The 20,211-nt window shown below is 39.2% G+C and overlaps 1 protein-coding gene across 3 annotated transcripts in view; it reads left to right on the top strand.

Annotated features, from left to right (window-relative positions):
• The window catches only part of fbln2 (fibulin 2), a 71,915-nt gene that overhangs the window by 44,202 nt on the left and 7,502 nt on the right, over positions 1-20,211 (top strand). For 2 of the 3 annotated variants that reach the window (XM_056251405.1, XM_056251404.1), the window contains exons 8-14: positions 2,964-3,065; positions 5,184-5,324; positions 8,596-8,730; positions 13,970-14,107; positions 14,310-14,453; positions 15,940-16,068; positions 18,516-18,641. In XM_056251405.1, coding sequence (XP_056107380.1) covers positions 2,964-3,065; positions 5,184-5,324; positions 8,596-8,730; positions 13,970-14,107; positions 14,310-14,453; positions 15,940-16,068; positions 18,516-18,641 — 915 coding nt within the window. The remainder of the gene's footprint in view (positions 1-2,963; positions 3,066-5,183; positions 5,325-8,595; positions 8,731-13,969; positions 14,108-14,309; positions 14,454-15,939; positions 16,069-18,515; positions 18,642-20,211) is intronic. The other variant, XM_056251406.1, reaches the window with a different exon arrangement.

Below are 20,211 nucleotides of genomic sequence, written 5' to 3'. Positions count from 1 at the left end.
CTCTTACAGCGAACACACTGCTGAAGTTTCATCAAGATCAGTTAATGTATGCAGAAGTTATAACACACTTCCTGTTTCCTTTATTCGCCATAAATTTGTTTCCTCGCCACGGCCAAACCGTTCGAGATATCAAAAATCCCCTGGCAACTTTTCATCCTCAATGTCTTGACTTCATGCTGACCGAGTTTCGTGGCGATTGGTTGAATTCTCTAGGAGGAGTATATCGAATTCCAGGGGCATACGCTTCCAAACAAACCATAATAGCCGACTTCCTGTTGGGCTGGGGTAAAAAGTAAAAGTACAAAGGATATATGAATCGATGAGATCTATATGTGTACCGAGTTTCATATTATTACATTCAAGCGTGTTTGATTTATGGACCAAGTTTTCGGACCCCGTTCCAGGGGGCACTGTCGAGCCCCCCTGCCACGCCCGGGTACCAGCTTCAGCCCGGCCCTGATGGCCACGGGTTCTGACCCGTGTGCAAAGTTTCAAGAGTTTTTGAGCACGTTAAGGGCCCCCAAAGTGCGCTGAGAGTCTCAAAAGTATCCAAAAAGAATATTAAAGTTTGATGCGTTGTCACGGCAACAGCATCTAAGATATCAACAATCCTTTCACAGGTCTACATCTGGCGTGTGTCTACATTATACACATCAAGTTTGAAGCAAATCGGGTAAAGCCTGTTTGATTTATGGACCAAGTTTTCGGACCCCATTCCAGGGGGCGCTGTCGAGCCCCCCTGCCACGCCCGGGTACCAGCTTCAGCCCGGCCCTGATGGCCGCGGTTTCTGACCCGTGTGCAAAGTTTCAAGAGTTTTTGAGCATGTTAAGGGCCCCAAAAGTGCGCTAAGAATCTCAAAAGTATCCAAAAAGAATATTAAAGTTTGATGCGTTGTCACGGCAACAGCATCTAAGATATCAACAATCCTTTCACAGGTCTACATCTGGCTTGTGTCTACATTATACACATCAAGTTTGAAGCAAATAGGGTAAAGCGTGTTGGATATATGGACCAAATTGTCTGACCCGTTCAAGGGGGCGCTGTCGAGCCCCCCTGCCACGCCCGGGTACCAGCTTCAGCCTGGCCCTGATGGCCGCGGGTTTTGTCCCGTGTGCAAAGTTTCAAGAGTTTTCGAGCACGTTAAGAACCCCAAAAGTGCCCGAAAGCATAAAAAAGCATGAAGAAGCTTAAAAAAAGGAATATTAATGTTTGATGCATTGCCATGGCAACAGTATCTAAGATATCAATAATCCTTTCACAGGTCTACATCTGGCGTGTGTCTACATTATGCACATGAAGTTTGAAGCAAATCGGGTAAAAATAAGAGGGTGATTTAAAAGCATTTTGAAAGTGACACACTTCCTGCTGCCAGTTGGTGGCGCTATAACTTTGACTCACAATAGTCACATCCATGTGATCGGGCTCTTACAACGAACACACTGCTGAAGTTTCATCAAGATTAGTTAATGTATGCAGTAGTTATAACACACTTCCTGTTTCACGTTTCTCGCCATAATTTCGTTTACTCACCACGGCCAAACCGTTCGAGATATCAAAAATCCCCTGGCAATTTTTCATCCTCAGTGTCTTGACTTCATGCTGACCGAGTTTCGTGCCGTGTGTTTGAATTCTCTAGGAGGAGTATTTCACATTCCATTGCATGTGTTTTCCAAACAACCCTTAATAGCCGACTTCCTGTTGGGCTGGGGTAAAAAGTAAGAGCATGAAGTACATATGAACCGATGAGATCTATATGTGTACTGAGTTTCATATTATTACATGCAAGCGTGTTTGATTTATGGACCAAGTGTTCAAACCCCGTTCCAGGGGGCGCTGTCGAGCCCCCCTGCCACGCCCGGGTACCAGCTTCAGCCCGGCCCTGATGGCCGCGGGTTCTGAGATGTGTGCAAAGTTTCAAGAGTTTTCGAGCACGTTAAGGCCCCCAAAAGTGCCCAAAAGGTAGTAAAATAATAATAATAATAATAATAATAATAATAATAAATAATAATCCTTAGGAAAACAATAGGGCCTTCGCCTTTTCAAGGCTTGGGCCCTAAATATACATTTGAGTGTGTTGAAAGTTATGTTATAGCGTTACTCTGTGCGTTCGCTCTGTGGCTGATATGAGACTATATCGATATTTGAATATCATATTAATGAAATCTGGATGACTTGTGTTGCTAAATGGCATGTAATTAATTTTAAAATACATTGGCAGAGAAGATGATGTTTTATACTGATACTACAAATAAAGCTCTTTCTAAAGTACAAACATGTTACTCGCTGTAAACCAAGAAAACAAGAGAATCAAGCAATAAGACCGATAATTAACCGTATTGAGCTAAATAACAATGATTAGTTTTCTGTTGATCCAAACAGTTGCTCACATAATCGGAAATCGAGGGATTTACAGACAGACTGCGCATTGGCATGGGCCGTTATACTGGATAAAATTGCAGATTTCTCTGGATTTAAACATTGTTGGAAACATTTGGGATAGTGTAAGTTCCCAAGTCAACAAAATATATAACATTGCACTAGTGTTTTTTTTTTATATTTTAATCTAAAAATATGACATATTGTGCATTTAAATATAAACAAATTAACATTGAACAAATTAACAGACATTCTGTCAAGAGCAGTGAGTGATTTTCTCTTTGTCTTTTATGACAAATGATTAATGACACAGACCGCAGTAGATATATTAGGCTCCTGTCACTTTAAGACCAAATGTGTTAATCTAAAATACTCACACACATCCAGTTTTCACCAAACTGTTTACATAAGACATAACCGACTGTGTTTACATGAATACTCCACGGTGGGCATTTTGACATAATTGTGTGTATTTGATCATTCAGGCGCAACAATAATAAAAGTGATCCTTGCCATTGTAATTATAATGCAATGTATAAAAAGAAGTGTGATAGATGTATTAACTGAGTTTTACTACTGTCTGCAGGTAATGGGCCCTGCTCTCAGCAGTGTTCTGTGGTAAGAGGACTGGCCCAATGTTCCTGTTTCCCAGGATTCTCTCTGATGGCAGACATACAGACCTGTGAAGGTAAAGTACTCTTAATTGGTCTAAAACTACAAATAAACACCCTCTTTTCAACAGAGATGTCACAAAACACTGATAAAACTGTCATACCGCACTAACCAATCCCTTATTGGACTGAATCACTCATGTACAGTTTAACAGTAATACCCAAAGGATCATGACAAGATATTTGAACATCACATTCTTACCTGAGGATCTGCTTCCTTCAGCTTCACTGATCCATGACCAATTACTCTCCTTCAGCCCTGACTACAATAAGAAACAGTGACCTCAGCCCTGGGTTCGACAGCTCTGCTGTCTCACAATACATCTTCCTGTCTGATCTGACACTTTTACCACATGTTTATTTATTGTACTGATAGTGTTGCAGACAATATTTTCCAAGGTCTTTTCATTCCATATCCTAAACTTGTCATGGAGGGTGCTTATAAAATTGCCATGCAGAGATGTTGCTATAAACTTATCCAAAAAACAATATTTTGCTGGATCTTTATGTAATTTACAGTATGACACCTGATGAGCTGATAAAAGTCTGAAACAAAATTATAATTAAAACAAGAATATATATAAAATATGTTTAAAACAAGAGATATACATTTGTTCATTTGAAATGTACAGAATAACACCTGACTGTAATTTGATAAAAGTCTTTTTTCTTATTTTTTACACATTGTAATTACATTTTTAGCTTATCAAATCAATTTTTCTTGCTTTAAAGATGCTTAGAGCTTTACTGAAAAATTTTTGGAAAATTATTTTGCAGTGTATACATTTTTTCACGAATTTAGCCGTTTAAAACAAATATCTGAGACTGTACCAGATTTATTTTATCATTTGGCAAAATGGTGATGCAAGATTGTTGATTTTGCCTTATGGTTGCTCACCAATGGCAAATTATTTACATTTCCGATTAATCTTACTACCTCTCCTTCTAAAACTCCTACTTTTTCCCATTTTTCTATGTTAAACATTTTTCTATGCAAAACACTCAAAGGACTTGGGTTTATGTTGTAAATGCCAAAGAAGATATTAAAACGGGACGTTAAATGGCCAGTCAATTCTGTCAATTGTGACCAAACTTTTAGCTGTATATCATACAGTCTAACATAAAATACTGTTGATGTTGCACAGTCTGCCTTGGCCTTTACCCCAAATCTCACTGGGATCATATTGTACAATATGACAAGCAAAGGCCGTAAAGGAAAGAAAACAATTGCCCAGTGTAAACCGGCTTTTAACTTCTAAAGCAATTGTAGAAGTAACAACCAATCTCTCATATTCTCTATTTTAGTTCAGCTTATGTAGAATTTATTACTATGACATTCAACAACGATTAATGGTGTTTGTTTGACTGAAATGCAAATTGCCTAAGGCTCAACATGAATGTCAAATTTAACTTCATGTTCACATTGATTCAGGAGACAGGAACTGTAAATCAGTGCCATTTTTGCATGTGAGGACAGTTTAAGGGAGGATATAATCGCAATGGCTTCAGCTGAGAGGGCAGTTTTCACTGTTGAATTATCTCTGTACTTAAAGAGTTTATTTCACTCTCTCTTTCTGCGTCTCTCCATCAAAGCATTCCCATATGCTGAATGCGGGTGGGCAGAGACCTTGATTTCGTTTGGCAGAAACAAAATGAAGCTTGACTGGCTTTGCTGTGGAGCCAAGGACTTAAGTCACACTCTGCAGGAAACTGGATGGGTTTTTTTTTTATGAAATGTTTTAGTATTCACTTTCATTCCATTTATGATCGACATTTACACTTCCAAATGCAAGCTCAAAATACGAGACTGTGCATGTATATCCTCCCTGGAGTTTCTCTGGCATCTGTTTCTCTTCATAAGCTGTATTCACGTGGTAAACATTAAGTGTTATAGATTCATAAAGCCACACATGCATGCGATTTCGCCACAAAGAAAACCCACTTCGAACAACAATAAAATGGTTGAATAATTGAGAGCAAACCTCACTATTAGAAACAAAACCTGATCTGATCTCGCACCTCGTAAAATGCTAGCACGACTCTATGATGGTGGAGGTGGCTGTGTTACAGTATGTGTGTGTGTGCATCTCAGCATGTGCCTTTTCTCTTTAACTAAAGTGTTATGTGTGCCGTAGATGTGAATGAGTGCACGAGCGGCAGACACAATTGCTCCCTGGACGAGGTGTGTGTGAACCGGGAGGGCTCCTACCAGTGTGTGCGGCTGAATGAGATGTGCGATGAGGGCTTTATTCACAACCAGAATAGAGATTGTGTGGGTAAGAGGTTTCAACTGGTACCGTGGGACCGTTTCAGCTCACTGCACACTGTTGGGGCATGTTGGCCCATCGCTTGCCCAGATGAACACTCACTAACACACTAGAAGGAAACCCAAAAGCTCATCGGCATGCTCTTATAACCAGTTCACATACATGTGGTTGCATAATGGGTGTCGAGTTTGCTCAAAGTTGAATTTGTTTTGCCTTTGCCTAACCAAAACATAGAAGGCATTAGTGGTTAGCATACACAAATGTCTCAGTCTATTACAGTAGTTTGATTCTTGAGGTAGTTAATGGGCGTCTTAGATTTGCCTCTAAACCAGTGATATTTTGGAGTAGCTATAGACGGGAAAGTTTAGGCTTTGAAGATTATTGCTCAATTTTCATGTTTTTAGAGGTTTGTATGGCTTTGTTTGGTTCAAAATGAATCAAATAAATTATAATGAGCATGCATGACATACTGTGCACCAAAAATTAAAGTTCATCAATTGATTGTTCATCAATAAATCTTGCCTCCCTCATATTTAAACTAGCATGCTGTGTTTGATGATACACGTGAGAGCCTGTGGCATTTATTATTATTATTTATATATTATTATTATTAATATAATTATTTGTTTAATGCACTTTAATGCATTTTTTATTCATTTACTTGTGACTTCCTAGTTCTCTCATAGAAGTACAAAAGTGAACGTGCAAATGTGCGTTCAGTTGTCAACTCATTATAGTTATTTTAGTATTAATTAAATACTGTACTATTGTAGCATTTATTAACATTTTGAATTAGCTTTTTAACTTTAGTTGAAGGTTTAGTAATTTTTTGTTATGTGCTTTTGTCTTTTTTTTTTTTTTTTATGTATTTAGCTGTAATTTATTTCAGTTTAGTAATTTTAGTACTTCAACTTAACCCTTAAATGTCTTTAGTGACCCAAGGGGTCTTTTACTTGTTTAAGAAAAACAAGGTGTGTAACAGTGTAACAAATATATTTTTTCTGCATAACAATAATTGAATATTTGATGACTGAAAAAGTTCAGTTCACCTTTATTCCACAAGGTGGCAATATCTGATACACAATGATGAAGTGACGTTTCACTCATAATTACGGCAGGCAGAAAACAAAAGTATAGGAATTATCATCAGCAAAACAGGTAGAGATCCATCCGTGTTAGATGTAGATCCGGGTCGCTAAAGACCCGAATATGTAATAAAGATTGGCGAAACATTCATGCATTAAACTTTAGCAAGGGTTTAACAAGGATTAATCTTGTTTATTTCACTTAGTTACCAAGGCAACATTGTTAAATTTTTTTCATTTTAAGTGTTTCATCTTATATTTATATTTTATTTTATTTTGGCTTTATTTCAATTACTCTATTTTAAATAGTTTTAGAAACAACAACAGGGGAAAAGGTGAACCCAAGCTTGCAACCATCTTGGACGGTCATCATCACCCTCTCATCTTAACCCTTATCGATGACAACAGCACATCTTATATAGACATAATGTTGACAGACCATAATCCTGATGCACCGCAGTCACATCCCTTTGCAATACTACTAACCCTCTCACTTTTGCCTGCAGTCTGCAAAAATGTATTATTCATCCCATGCATATCATCTAATGCATTTCAGATTACCACATTTTGAAGGCAATTCTCCATATTCTTATTATGAAGCAAATTTTTTGAATAAGTGCCACTGCTCATGTATGTTGATGAGGCAGATTGTTGACACTTCCGTGCTGGATCTGCGACAGAGTGCAAGAGGGTGTCAGAGCTGCTTTCTATGTGCCTTTTGGGGCTAAATAATGTGCACTTGAATGCAGGAACCTTTTTAAAAAGACAGATGGAGAGTGATCTCGGTTCCCTGGTAACTAAAGCGTGAACCTTCAAGGGCTGGTCCACTCAAAAATGAAAATTCTATCACCATCTACTTATGCTTATGTCATTCAAAACCTGTATGACTTTACATAAAACAAAATATTTTGAAGAATGTTGGTAACCAAACAGTTTTGGTTGCTGTAGACTTGCTTTGTATGGTTGGACACACTCTCTCTCTCACACACGGACACACTCTCTCTCACACACACACGCGCACACACACACACACACACACACACACACGTTTTATGGGTACTTCCCATAGACATAATGATTTTTATACTGTACAAACTGTATATTCCTGCATCCCCTAACCCTAAACCTTACCACACATTTTATGCAATGCTGTAAAATATTGTAAATGTAAAAAGTATAAATGACAAAAAAATGTGAAAATTAAGTTTGTTCTTGAGATGTTTGTTAAGAATGTATAGCTATTTTTTGTGAGCCATCTCTCCTCTAGTTTAACCTTCTCCCTGTTTCTCCCAAAACCGCTCAATAGACATTATTCACGTATTTAACGCATATTCAAATATTTTCATCTTTCGAGTTGTTCTACATTACGTCAACCCGAAGCACTTATATATTTGTATAAATAGTGACTGGTCTTGTCTTTCTTATATAAACGTTTATAGCTGCCTCTGCATTGCACTATTGCGACTATGTTCTTATAGTAGTATTGCGTATACCGCGGCGCTGCCTGAAAACAAGATTCACAAAGTGTGGTCACTGGGATGACAACAAAGCCAAGTAGTTTTTGCTTTTGGTATTCCAATCTGGAATTCCAATTCTGTTATTATCCAATGCTTTGGCATCCAAAAAACTGTGAAACATTCAAATTCATTGTTTTCTCTATGGTGTTATCAGCTGTTGTGTGGAACAGATAAGGTACCATGTGCTCTTTTCTCTTTAGTCCTAATGTGGCCAGAAGAAAGCACAAACATTTCCACCCAGTCCCCTGGAATTATTTACTCTGGCAATAACATGACAGATTGAATCCTTTTTTGGGCCACAAATCAGCCATTGTCTAAGCTTCAAGTAATTATTTTTCTCCTCTCTCTGGGTAGGGCTTGCTTTCCGATCTTGTTTTTCAACATAGTCCAGAGTTATTGCCTTTAATAAATCTGGCCAACTGAAGATCTTGACAGTTCGCCACAGTGCCAGAACTCAAGACATGAAGCAAATTGCCTGATGTGTGCCTCGGTTTGTGCAAACACACAATGGGATGGGATGTTTTTTACACAGCTGTCTCACCTGCTTGCTTCTCCACCAGCTTCAGCTTCTCCATTTCAGGCTTTTGTGGATGTAACTCTCCATTTATGTCCCTGGCACTGTGTGAGGATGTTATACTCTGGAGCCCAGCAAAATAATGCTGTACTTTTGCTTTGCAGATGTGAACGAGTGTGTGACGAACACACACACCTGCCAGGCAGACGAGCGCTGCGTGAACACGGTAGGAGGGTTTGTGTGCGAGAGGCAGATCTCATGTTCAAGCGGTTACCAGCTGAGGAGCGGAGTGTGTGAAGGTGGGTTGGGGCTATAGTATCAGCAAATGCTTACACGCACACACAACATCATTTTGGTTTCCTAATTTAAAGCTTAAAGGTATAGTTCACCCAAAATTGAAAATTCTGTCATCATTTACTCACCCTCACGTTGTTCCAAACCTGTATGAATTTAATTTTTCTGGTGAACACAAAAGAAAATATTTTGTAGAATATGGGTAACCAAACAGTTGATTGGCCCCATTGACTTCCATAGTATGGAAAAAATCTAATGAAGTCAATGGGGTCCATCTGTTTGTTACCATCATTCTTCAAAATATCTTCTCTAATTTAAATTCTGAGTCAGGCATAAAGGTAATATCTTTTGTTTCTGAATAAGGAACTGGCTCACCAACCCTACCCTACCCATAATATAAAGCTGCAGTCCGCATTTTTTCCTCTGTCGCCATCTCTGTTCGAAATCTGCAATTGCAGTCATTCGTGGAATTATCAACTTTACGTGAGTTGTAGTTCGACACCGCACAGCGCGGATGAACACATTGGGGAGAGTGTGCAGCTGTCAATCACCGCTCCGGTGTCGATACTGGCATTCAGAATCACAGATTATTCTTTTTGGAAGTATGACTAACATAATAATTTTCACCGGAAAATGTCATCTGAACAAGTAAGTAACATACACTTTTGTTCTGGTTCTGACATTGCAGTAAATTGCGCTTATCATCACGCAAAAGCGTGCAAATTATACTTTGTTCTCAAATTGTTAATGTTAACAACGTCAGCATTTCGTGACTACATGTAATGTCCTTCCGATATGTATCCTTGTTTTCGCATGGGTCCGGTTGCAGTCTCTTTTTTTCTGTAGCCACTCCGAAGTCCGAACGAAGTCTTTTGCATTTAACAACAGGTGAATCTGTTGTCACTGGTGATTGTCGTTTGAACCTTTCTGGATCCACCATCAAATTGATAAGTTTAATTATATCAAGTGCTGTGAGAAAAGGCTATAAATCTCCGCCTCCAGCATCCTCACACACAATATAGCTTATACTAGCCGAGACTTATCTTTATGTGTACAGATGTGACGTAATGACGCAAAGACATGCTCGAATCTCCCGCGGAAATCCACCAGTACCACTGGGATTAAAAACATTATTACAAGCTTACCGTTTTGAATCGAGCTAAGGCAAGCAGATAGTTTTGAACACTGGCTGGTTATGTATTTTCTCAAATATGTATTTTGGATCATTTTTAACCCAAAAAAAGCTACGGACTGCAGCTTTAAGCAATGCTGTGAATTTGGGGGTGGCATTATCAGTTTGTCTGACCAATGACAAATGGAGGAGTGCTTGAAAACAAACATTATTTGTAAATTTGGTAATGCTAGTGGCATAAAAATGGTGCGTTAGATGGACGTGTTTGACCATTGCACTCACGTCTTGCATCTTTCGCAGCGTCACACACATGACACGGTGTTATAAAAACGTGGTACTCAAGTTAAAAGAACTTAAAAAAAACAAACATATTTTTTGTTCCACTGACCTGCGTCTTACCTTTTTAACTGCAAAAATGCATGACTGCAAAAAATTCGATGTGAATGGCCCTTAAGCTTTAATTTCACTAAAAGTCCACAGAGAGCATTGTTGTATTAATTAAAATACATTAAGAGTTATGTCTACGTGAACTTTGCTTTTATGTGAGATCAAATCAGCAGAAACATGGCAACAGTCCAAATCTTCCCCAGTCATCAGAGCTTCCCAGTGATGCATATGGACAGAATCAATATACAAACGGTCTTCTATCCTTGTCATAGTCCTCTAGCCCACATTACTCCACAGATCTCAGACCAGTGTCTTCATCATCTAAACACCACCATCACCGCTGCAGAGAAGAACCAGAAACCATGCATCAATCTGTGCAGTAAAATGTGATATTTTTTTTGCAGGCCTTCGCAGTTCGAAAGAGGCCACAGCTGATTGCCTCGGGCTCTTGCTTGCTAACATCTAAAGCATCCCGCACTCTGTTTTTACACAAAGCAGATGCTTAGACACATCTAACCATTGCCTTTGAACAGAGAAAACTTAGCAAGAGTCTCTGATTCTTGTCAGGACTTGGCCCAGCGCATTCTAATAAGTGTGGAGGGATAATTATCATTATAAGTGATGGAATAGCATTAATGGATTTTAACTAATTGCAGGCTTTGGACAGTTGAAAATTCATATTCTGTTACTACAGTGCAACTGTAGGGTTTTGAAAGACCACCTTAACTTGAAATTAAAGGCTCACTAATATCCATATATGGGTTCCCAGGTAACAGGGAATGTTCTCAGAACTTCCCTAATGTTATGGCAAGATTCTCAAAGTTTTGAACAAACATTCTTCCAGTAACATTAATAACACTTTTATTCAAAGACTGGTCTTTAATAATGTTCTAAAAGCGAACATTAATTTTTCTGAAACGTTTTAATTGGATGTTTGTCTAATAATGTGTTTAAATGTTACTACTTCAGAATGTTCAAAGAACATTCAAGAGTACAAAATCCGATAATGTTCGAGGAATGATAAATGGAATGTTCCTTTAACATTTGTGTAATTAAGAAAAAACTTTTAAAAAATCATTAAAAAAACTAGACGTTTTGAGCGGTAAGAGAACATTCAGAAATGATGTAGTTGTTGATCAGCGAACTTAAACAGAAGCTCAACTGAACCTGCTTGACACGCGAGAACAAACCGTCAAGTGAACATGCTTGAGCTTCCGTTTACCGCATGTATGAGAGTTGATGAATGTTTATATGTGACTGAAAGCCTAAATTCAATCTGTACATCATTTAAAGCGATTGAGTCTCTTCAGAAAATTTGGACTAAACCGCTCAATTAATATAGATTTGTTTTACGATCTCTTTATGAACTTTTTTGAAGCGGCAATGTGGTAGTTGAGCATCTGTCAATGGAGGGACAAAAATCTCTCACATTACATCAAAAAGATCTTCACTTGTGTTCTGAAAATGAACGAAAGTCTTACGGGTTTGGAACGACATGAGGGTGAGTAATTAATCATAGAATTTTCATTATTGGGTGAACTATAACCTTATGGGAACTTTAACAATGTTCTCAGAACATATTTTTCTTAGCTTGGTCTCATGTTGCTTAGGTAATGGTGCTATATTTACCTGCGTTTTGAAATGCGAGTTTGCAATCTGGATTGAATGTAATGCAATTCAAAATGGTGTAGTACTGTGAAATAATGTCAAGAAAAATCTTTCTGTCCTTGGGCTGCATGCCAAAATAACTAGCAACATGACTACTGTAGCCTGATTAACCAACACATTACTTTTATGAGCTGGTTCTTTTTAGTCATTCAAAAACACACAGCGTGACCAGTGCAGTCCAGTTCATAAACAAATTACTCATTATGAGCCAGTTCTTCTAGTGAGTCAAAAACACACAGCGTGACCAGTGCAGTTCAATTCATTAATAAATGCCTCGTTATGAGCCAGATCTTTTTGTGAATCAGAAACATACAACATGATCAGTGCAGTCTAATTCATTAACAACTGACTCTGAGCTGATTCTATTTTGTGAATCAAAACATCAGCACGATTCCCGAATGGATCACTCTTATGATTCTTTTAAAGAATTTGAGTTCAAGATACTGGTTTGAATCCTTCTCTGAACTGAATCCATCAGAGTGGATACTGAATCAAAGTCTGACTCATTTGACGAACTGCAGGTTATCATTATTTTCAGTGATGCTCGTATTACGTGTTGTGTGCCAGTATCATTAAGGGGGTCATATAATGCCATTTTTGTACAAGCTAGTATGATTCTTTAGGGTCTAAATTAAAAGTTTGTAATATACTTTAATTACAAATTCTCATTAGTATTGAAAGAAAACACTTATTTTACTTGGTCAAAAACAGCTCTGTTTTCAGCACGCCGTTTCAGTGCATATGACTTTAAATGATAATGAGCTTTGCTCACCCCGCCTCTCTGTTCTGTGTACACCGTTTTTAACACAATAACACAATAACCATAACGCGTTGTTCAGTATAAACGTGGGATTATGAATTATATTGAGAACATCATACATAGAAAACATGCCGTAATGTACCCTAAGTGTAAACCTTAGACGCATTCATTGTGATGCGTGCAGCTAGCGATTTGCAAAGATTAATATAAATATTAATATAAAGTTTAATAAAACGTTACACTCACTTCAGTTGTTCTAGAGGTTCAGCAGGAACACGAATAGCTGGTACCGATCCTTTTTTCATGAGCAGCTTCTTAGCAAAACCAGCTTTATACTGACCCTCGTTTATAAAGCAGTCTGGTAAGAAATGATTCGCGCAAACATGAGAGCATTGACGTTGCTCGTGGGGAATATTCCCTTCGAAAACAAACTCAGCCACTTCAGCGGTTCGGATGTAGGAACATTAAAATGACTGCTGTGTTCGTTATTACACCCAAGAACAGAACACCACAATCGCTTAGACGCCATTCTGCTCATAGACAGTGCTCCGGCACATCAACAATGACCGCGCTGGTCCGCGCAGACTATGGTTGACAGCTCCCTCACGAGCGAGGGCGGGTCTGTGTTGAAGCGCTGCTGTCAATCAACAATCGTGGGAGGGGCTTCCGAGCGTGTGACGTCACAAGGTCGAACGGCTTGATTTGAGACAGGGGAAAACATATAAGGAGATTAAAACAAAAACACTGGATGGAATTTTATCATTTTATGATGGTTGTGTACAGGCACTGCCAACACACATTTCAGTACAATTAAACTTGTAAAAGTGCATCTACCATTATATGACCCCTTTAACAAAATACAAAATTGTTTGTAAAATTGTTTTTTTTTTAAATTCCATGCAAGTGTTGACTGTGGAGAAACTGGGGTTTGATTTTGTGAGACCAGCTGCCTTGAAATGCTTGATCATGCTTTCCCAGCCTGTTATTGAGCCACAGTGCCACCTACTGTGAAGTTCTGACTTGTAATTGAGGTCTGTTGTGATCTCTGTCCAAACCCATCTCCATCATATGTCTCAGATGACGCCCGTCTATTCATTATGCTTCTGCCTGCCAAATTTGGTGAGATTTACAGAGTTTCTTGAAGTCTTTATGAGAGGTAACTTCATTTGTTTAGACCTTCGAACAGCATCAGTCTCAAAAGCTAAACAAATCTATCAGTACAGGAACCCGACTGGGTGGCGTCTAGCTGTCCGAACCACTGGCCTGTTTGACATCTGCTGCACTCTTTCTCTTCTAGACATCGACGAGTGTGTTATGCGAACTCATAACTGTGGAATGGGCTTCCAGTGTCAGAATACTGATGGCTCGTTCACGTGTAACCCGAAGCAACGCTGCCTCACAGGATTCACTCAAGACTCACACGGCAACTGCATCGGTACGACAAGGCAGAGACACCTTTAGAGTCTCTCGGTGCCCCCTAGAGGACAGATGCATGAAGAATACCAAACTGTCACTGTTTGAAAATCTGAAAAATACAAATGACAATCCCATTAAGTAAACACACATTTGAAAAGTTGCTTTTTTGTTTGATTTGCCTTTGTTTTATCACTTTCATGCTCTCTCTCGCTTAATTGTAGACATTGATGAATGCAGCAGTGTGAGAGAACCATGTACGACTGGCTTTAACTGCATAAATACTGTGGGCTCTTACACCTGTCAGCACAAGATTATCATGTGCAGTCAAGGTTACCATTCCAGCCCTGATGGAGCACGATGTATTGGTAAGGACACATACAAATATACATGCTTCTTATACCCTAACCTACACCTAACCCTTTCATAAAACTTTGGGTTTTTAGTTCTATAGATTGTTATAACATTAGGCCTATTATTATTTAGATTAAAACATTGTTGTTGTTTTTAGGAAATTAATACTTTTATTCACCAAAGATTCATTAAACTGATCAAAAGTGACAGTAAATACATTTATGTTACAGAATATTTCTATTTCAAAATAATGCTGTTCTTTTAAACTTTGTATTCATCAAAAAAATCCTGCACAGTTTTTACTAAAATATTAAGCAGTGCAAGTCTTTTCAAAATTGATCATAAGAAATGTTTCTTGAGCAGCAAATCCGCATATTAGAATGATTTCTGAAGGATCACGGATATTGAAGACTGGAGTAATGATGCTGAAAATTCAGTTTTGACATCACAGGAATAAATTACATTTTAAAATATATTCAAAATATAAACTGGTATTTTAAATTCTAATAATATTTCACAATATTACTGTTTTCACTGTATTTTTGATCAAATAAATGCAGTCTTAGTGAGCGTAAGACTTCTTTCAAAAACATAAAAACTTACTGACCCAAAACTTATATATTTAATATATATATATATATATATATATATATATATATACAGCCTATATGATAAGTATTATGTATCAAAATTTTACTTTATTTCATATATCATTTTCCTTGTTGGGACTGTTGGGGTTGGTTCCCATAAACTTTCTTACTTCTGAAATTTCTTATTGAAGTGTGGCTTGGCGAAAGCTAATTCCACTTGTTTAAAGAGCATTTCTCAAAAGTACTGTGGCACTATCACGGTGTAGTGGTGTGAGATAATATCATGCAATTTAATCATCATTTAGGTCCCATTGACCCATTCAAGTACAAAGGACGATAAAAAACACTAAAAACAAGACATTACTGTGATTCAACTTTGAAAAACCATGTTAGTAGCATATTACTTTTTGTTACCATTTCTGTTGGTATAATGGTGCGTTCACGTGCTATGGTAATTATGGTAAATACCAAAAGCCGACATGGAAAATGCACATGAACACCCCCTCATGTGGTATTTTCCACTGGGCAACTCGTAGAATATTTTGATGCACGAGTTGCCGAGATGAGATTACCTTTGACCTTTTCAAAATGGCAGAGAGCAACGCAAGAGTTGTGAATGGTAAAAATATGTATTATTCATGATCTAGAAAATATACAGCATATATTATTTACGTTTGAGTTTTGATAAATCATTTTCTTGCTGTAGCAGATGACTTAAGCAATCTAAAATAGTTTTAGCTAAATAACAGGTCTGGATCTCCATCTTTTTACCACATTACGACAACAAAAGCACTTGAACGCAACACACTGGTAAATACCAGTTCACAAGTGGAAAATATCATATTTTCCATAGCACGTGAACGCACCATAACTAACTGGACTTCTAAAGACTGCTGAATGTGATCTGCAGATGTGGATGAATGTCAGACGGGCACCCACCGCTGTGGAGAGGGCCAAATCTGTCACAACCTACCCGGCAGCTACCGCTGTGACTGCCAAACCGGCTACCAGTACGACACCATTCGCCAGCTCTGTGTGGGTGCGTATCAACACATACACTGACACACACAACAAGTACACAGCCAAAACACATCTTTGTTCAGATTAGCAAGTGCACACAGTAGGCTTGCTGAACAAAACTTCACTTTCAGACCTTACAATATGCTATGCAGTAAGTCACAATGAAATCAGTCATATTTTTGTGGAATATTTTGTGACATCTCTTTTTTGTGGAATATTTTGTGACATATCTGGCATGGAAGGTGGGCACACTGTCTCTATCATCAGTCGCTAGTGCGCATCTTTAGGCCAGGGGAGTGAGGCTTGAGCCTAAAGTATACTCTTTTTTTTCAAATTCAGGTGCCCTCATAATATTAAATCAAAATAACTTCCCCTCCCTCTTGCAGCAACTTGCGAGAGTGGGACAACTTGTCACTAGGCGCGTTTCCATTACAGATTTGCGCAAAACGTTTGCGATTTTTTTCTAAATGTCGATAAAAAACTATTGCGAAATGACGGCGTTTCCATTAACCGATATTATGCGACTAAAACATCTTTTTTTCCTCTCGCGATAAGTCATTCCAAAAATCATGGCAACGGACGTTGGTAGGTTTATAGCCTATATCACAGCCACCGCACTAAACATTATTATTATTAATGGAAGGAGACGTGGTGTGTTATCCAAGCATTAATGGCAGGGAAAGACACGGAGTTCCTGGGTGTTTCTCCCTCATTTCTGCTCTGAGGTCTTGATTGTGGCATTTCTTTGAGGTTTAGAATCCAGTATTCCTGTAATTATTGTATCTTTTATGAATTTAATAAAGAACTCTGTCTCGTATTATGTCGTATTATGCTGTGCAAAAAAAAACAAATCGACGAATTTTCAGATATTTGTTAATGACTTTTTGCCCCATTATTAAACATTTAAAATATTCACAAATTAATATGGAAAAATTTTGATTTTACTGGTTTTCTAAGGCCAAATTAGAACCTGGAAAATATATTTTTCCCGCAGTGCTGCTGAATGAGAAGAGCCATAACCACAGCCTACAGAGAGGTGATTTATAGGCGAGTTATAGACTATAATAAATGTGTCTGAAAGAATAACGAGGCATTTTAATTGTTTATTAATAAACTATTGTTTTCTAAATCAGTGTCGGCTAAAAACATATCTCCATCTCCGGATGCACCTTTAGAGAGAAATGCACCTTTCATTAGGATTACATAATCAGAAGGTATTAGCTTTCGATTCGAATTTGTTCGTTTTAAAGTTGACATTTCAAGCTTTATCCTACATAGGCTATATTTTGTTTCAGTTCTCGCGCTTCAGTTCACGGAGACCATGAAAGTAGTTGCGAACAATGTATTTTTATTTTCTGTGTGGCCAGAAATGATAGAGTATTTTAAGTTGTTTCCACTGTTGATAGGAAAACGCAAGTGTTCGCGCCCGCCCCATCGTGCCATCCAGTGCGCGCTCCACACTTTGCACACACACTTGGATATGCGTCAAAATCTTGTGCTTATTTGTGATAATCTTAGCCCATATTATTATTGTCCAACCTGTATTATGAATGACATGTGACGAATTGCTTTGTTCCTTTTTTGGATAAAAGCGTCTTCTACATATGTAGCCTAATAAATGTTATAATAATGATGATAATTATTATTATTATTTGCGGACACGGAACCCAAACACACCGCGTCTTCTAAGTCAGGTGACTGTAAATGCGCAAAACCTGTTTCCATTGCAGTTTTATGAAATATTCCTTTTTTTTTCTCGAATTGCCTGAAAAACCACCTCATGCGAGCGTAAAAACTTTTTTGCGATAAACGAGAGTTTTTGCGAAATGGACGTGTTTCCATTGTGCGTATTTTCAATTCGCAATTTCAATTTGCGCAATTTGAAGAGTAATGGAAACGCGGCTACTCACATGAGATCACAGCAATAGCAAACCACAACGATCCAATCAAATCCCAATGGACAAAATCAAGTCCCGCCCTACATTTTTTCTAGTTCGAGAAGCAAATTCACTTAGATATACGTCACAATGGGGAAGAAAAGTAGTGGATGAAGTATAGAGTAGGAGCAAGAATTTTAGCATTTTAAAAATGACACTTTCATCTTCTGACCTCAATCACATTCAAGCTTCCCCCTTTTTTCAAAGTATCTATAAACCACAGCTGCAAAATAAAGCACTTGAAGGATTTAAAAACAGTTTGGATACTGTGACTGAATTACCCAAAGGACGTCATTTTCTCTGTGGTTAGCCAGACTAATAGCATGCATATAGATGAAGCTGACAGCAGCTCATGCTCCAGAGAGCATGCAGATTATCCTAATCTTGTATCCCTTCTGCTCCTATAGAGGAGTGAAAGAGGACAGCAAGGCAAGGAGAAAGACGGATGGAGAAAGAGAGAGAGAGATGCTCCTCGGACTACAGTATGTTTGTAAACTTTGTTTTTCTCTGGATCTTTTTGTGCTGGCAGATGTAAATGAGTGTTGGCGGTACCCGGGCCGCCTGTGTGCCCAGACCTGTGATAACACGCCGGGATCCTACCAGTGCTCCTGTACCACAGGCTTCTCCCTGGCCTTTGATGGCAAGAACTGCGAAGGTACATCTATTTGCACTAGCAGAATTGAACACGGATCAGTCTACCTACAAAGAATGTGTTGTGCTCTGACAGTATGAATGTTCTCTCTTTCCAATTAAAATGAGGCAGAGAGCTAAAAACCAAAAAAGATGAGTGAGCTGTCAGCCGGTGTGTTTGCCACTTCTTTTATTTACTAGTCCCAATATATGGACAGATCCATATAGGTATTCAGAGTTTATTTCAAGGACTTGGCGCGTGACAGCCTGAGGAACAATTCATGAGGTGACTTTTAGTTTGCTTTCAAAGGGGCAACAGTATTAAAATTAGTAATACACTCCATCTGTCATTGTAGATGGAGTGTATTATCATGTAGCTCCAACTAGCTCCTAAACACCTGCCTGAACGTTTCTAGTAATCCTGAAGACTAGGGCTGCATCCGAAATCACATTCTTCCCTACTATTTAGTAGGCGAAAAACAGTATGTGACAAAAAAGTATGTCTGAGTACTCATAAAAGAGTAGGCAAAAAGTGCCCGGATGACCTACTACCTCTGGCGAGATTCTGAAGTGTGCATATGATGGACACTTCACTTTACTCGAGATGGTCCTCACTGCAGAACATGAAATCCAGGGGGAGGAGTTGGATCCAGATCCAACTCCTCCCACCTTACATATACCTAATCCTACCCATCTCCGCCCCCTGATCCCTAACCCCACCCCTAATCCTACCCATCTCCGCCCCCTGATCCCTAACCCCACCCCTAATCCTACCCATCTCCACCCCCTGATCCCTAACCCCACCCCTAATCCTACCCATCTCCGCCCCCTGATCCCTAACCCCACCCCTAATCCTACCCATCTCCACCCCCTGATCCTTAACCCCACCCCTAATCCTACCCATCTCCGCCCCCTGATCCCTAACCCCACCCCTAATCCTACCCATCTCCACCCCCTGATCCTTAACCCCACCCCTAATCCTACCCATCTCCGCCCCCTGATCCCTAACCCCACCCCTAATCCTACCCATCTCCACCCCCTGATCCCTAACCCCACCCCTAATCCTACCCATCTCCGCCCCCTGATCCCTAACCCCACCCCTAATCCTACCCATCTCCACCCCCTGATCCTTAACCCCACCCCTAATCCTACCCATATCCGCCCCCTGATCCCTAACCCCACCCCTAATCCTACCCATCTCCACCCCCTGATCCCTAACCCCACCCCTAATCCTACCCATATCCGCCCCCTGATCCCTAACCCCACCCCTAATCCTACCCATCTCCGCCCCCTGATCCCTAACCCCACCCCTAATCCTACCCATCTCCACCCCCTGATCCTTAACCCCACCCCTAATCCTACCCATATCCGCCCCCTGATCCCTAACCCCACCCCTAATCCTACCCATCTCCACCCCTTAGATCTGAATCCAACTCCGCCCCCTGGATCTCGTGTACTGCAATGAGGTGCTACTGCTTTACTCGGCAGGACAGTGACCCTCTAGGAGCTAAATTTGATACCCTTGTCTTAGGCCTTGTCCACACTTAATCTCTAAACACAATTAGCACAACATCTGTATTTTGTGAACATACCAT

Source organism: Rhinichthys klamathensis, unplaced genomic scaffold (genome assembly GCF_029890125.1).
Source record: "Rhinichthys klamathensis goyatoka isolate OS25496 unplaced genomic scaffold, OSU_Roscu_1.1 h1tg000082l_1, whole genome shotgun sequence".
NCBI lineage: Eukaryota > Metazoa > Chordata > Actinopteri > Cypriniformes > Leuciscidae > Rhinichthys > Rhinichthys klamathensis.
Note: the sequence above shows the minus strand (reverse complement) of the source record. Positions and strands in the feature narration are given on the sequence as shown.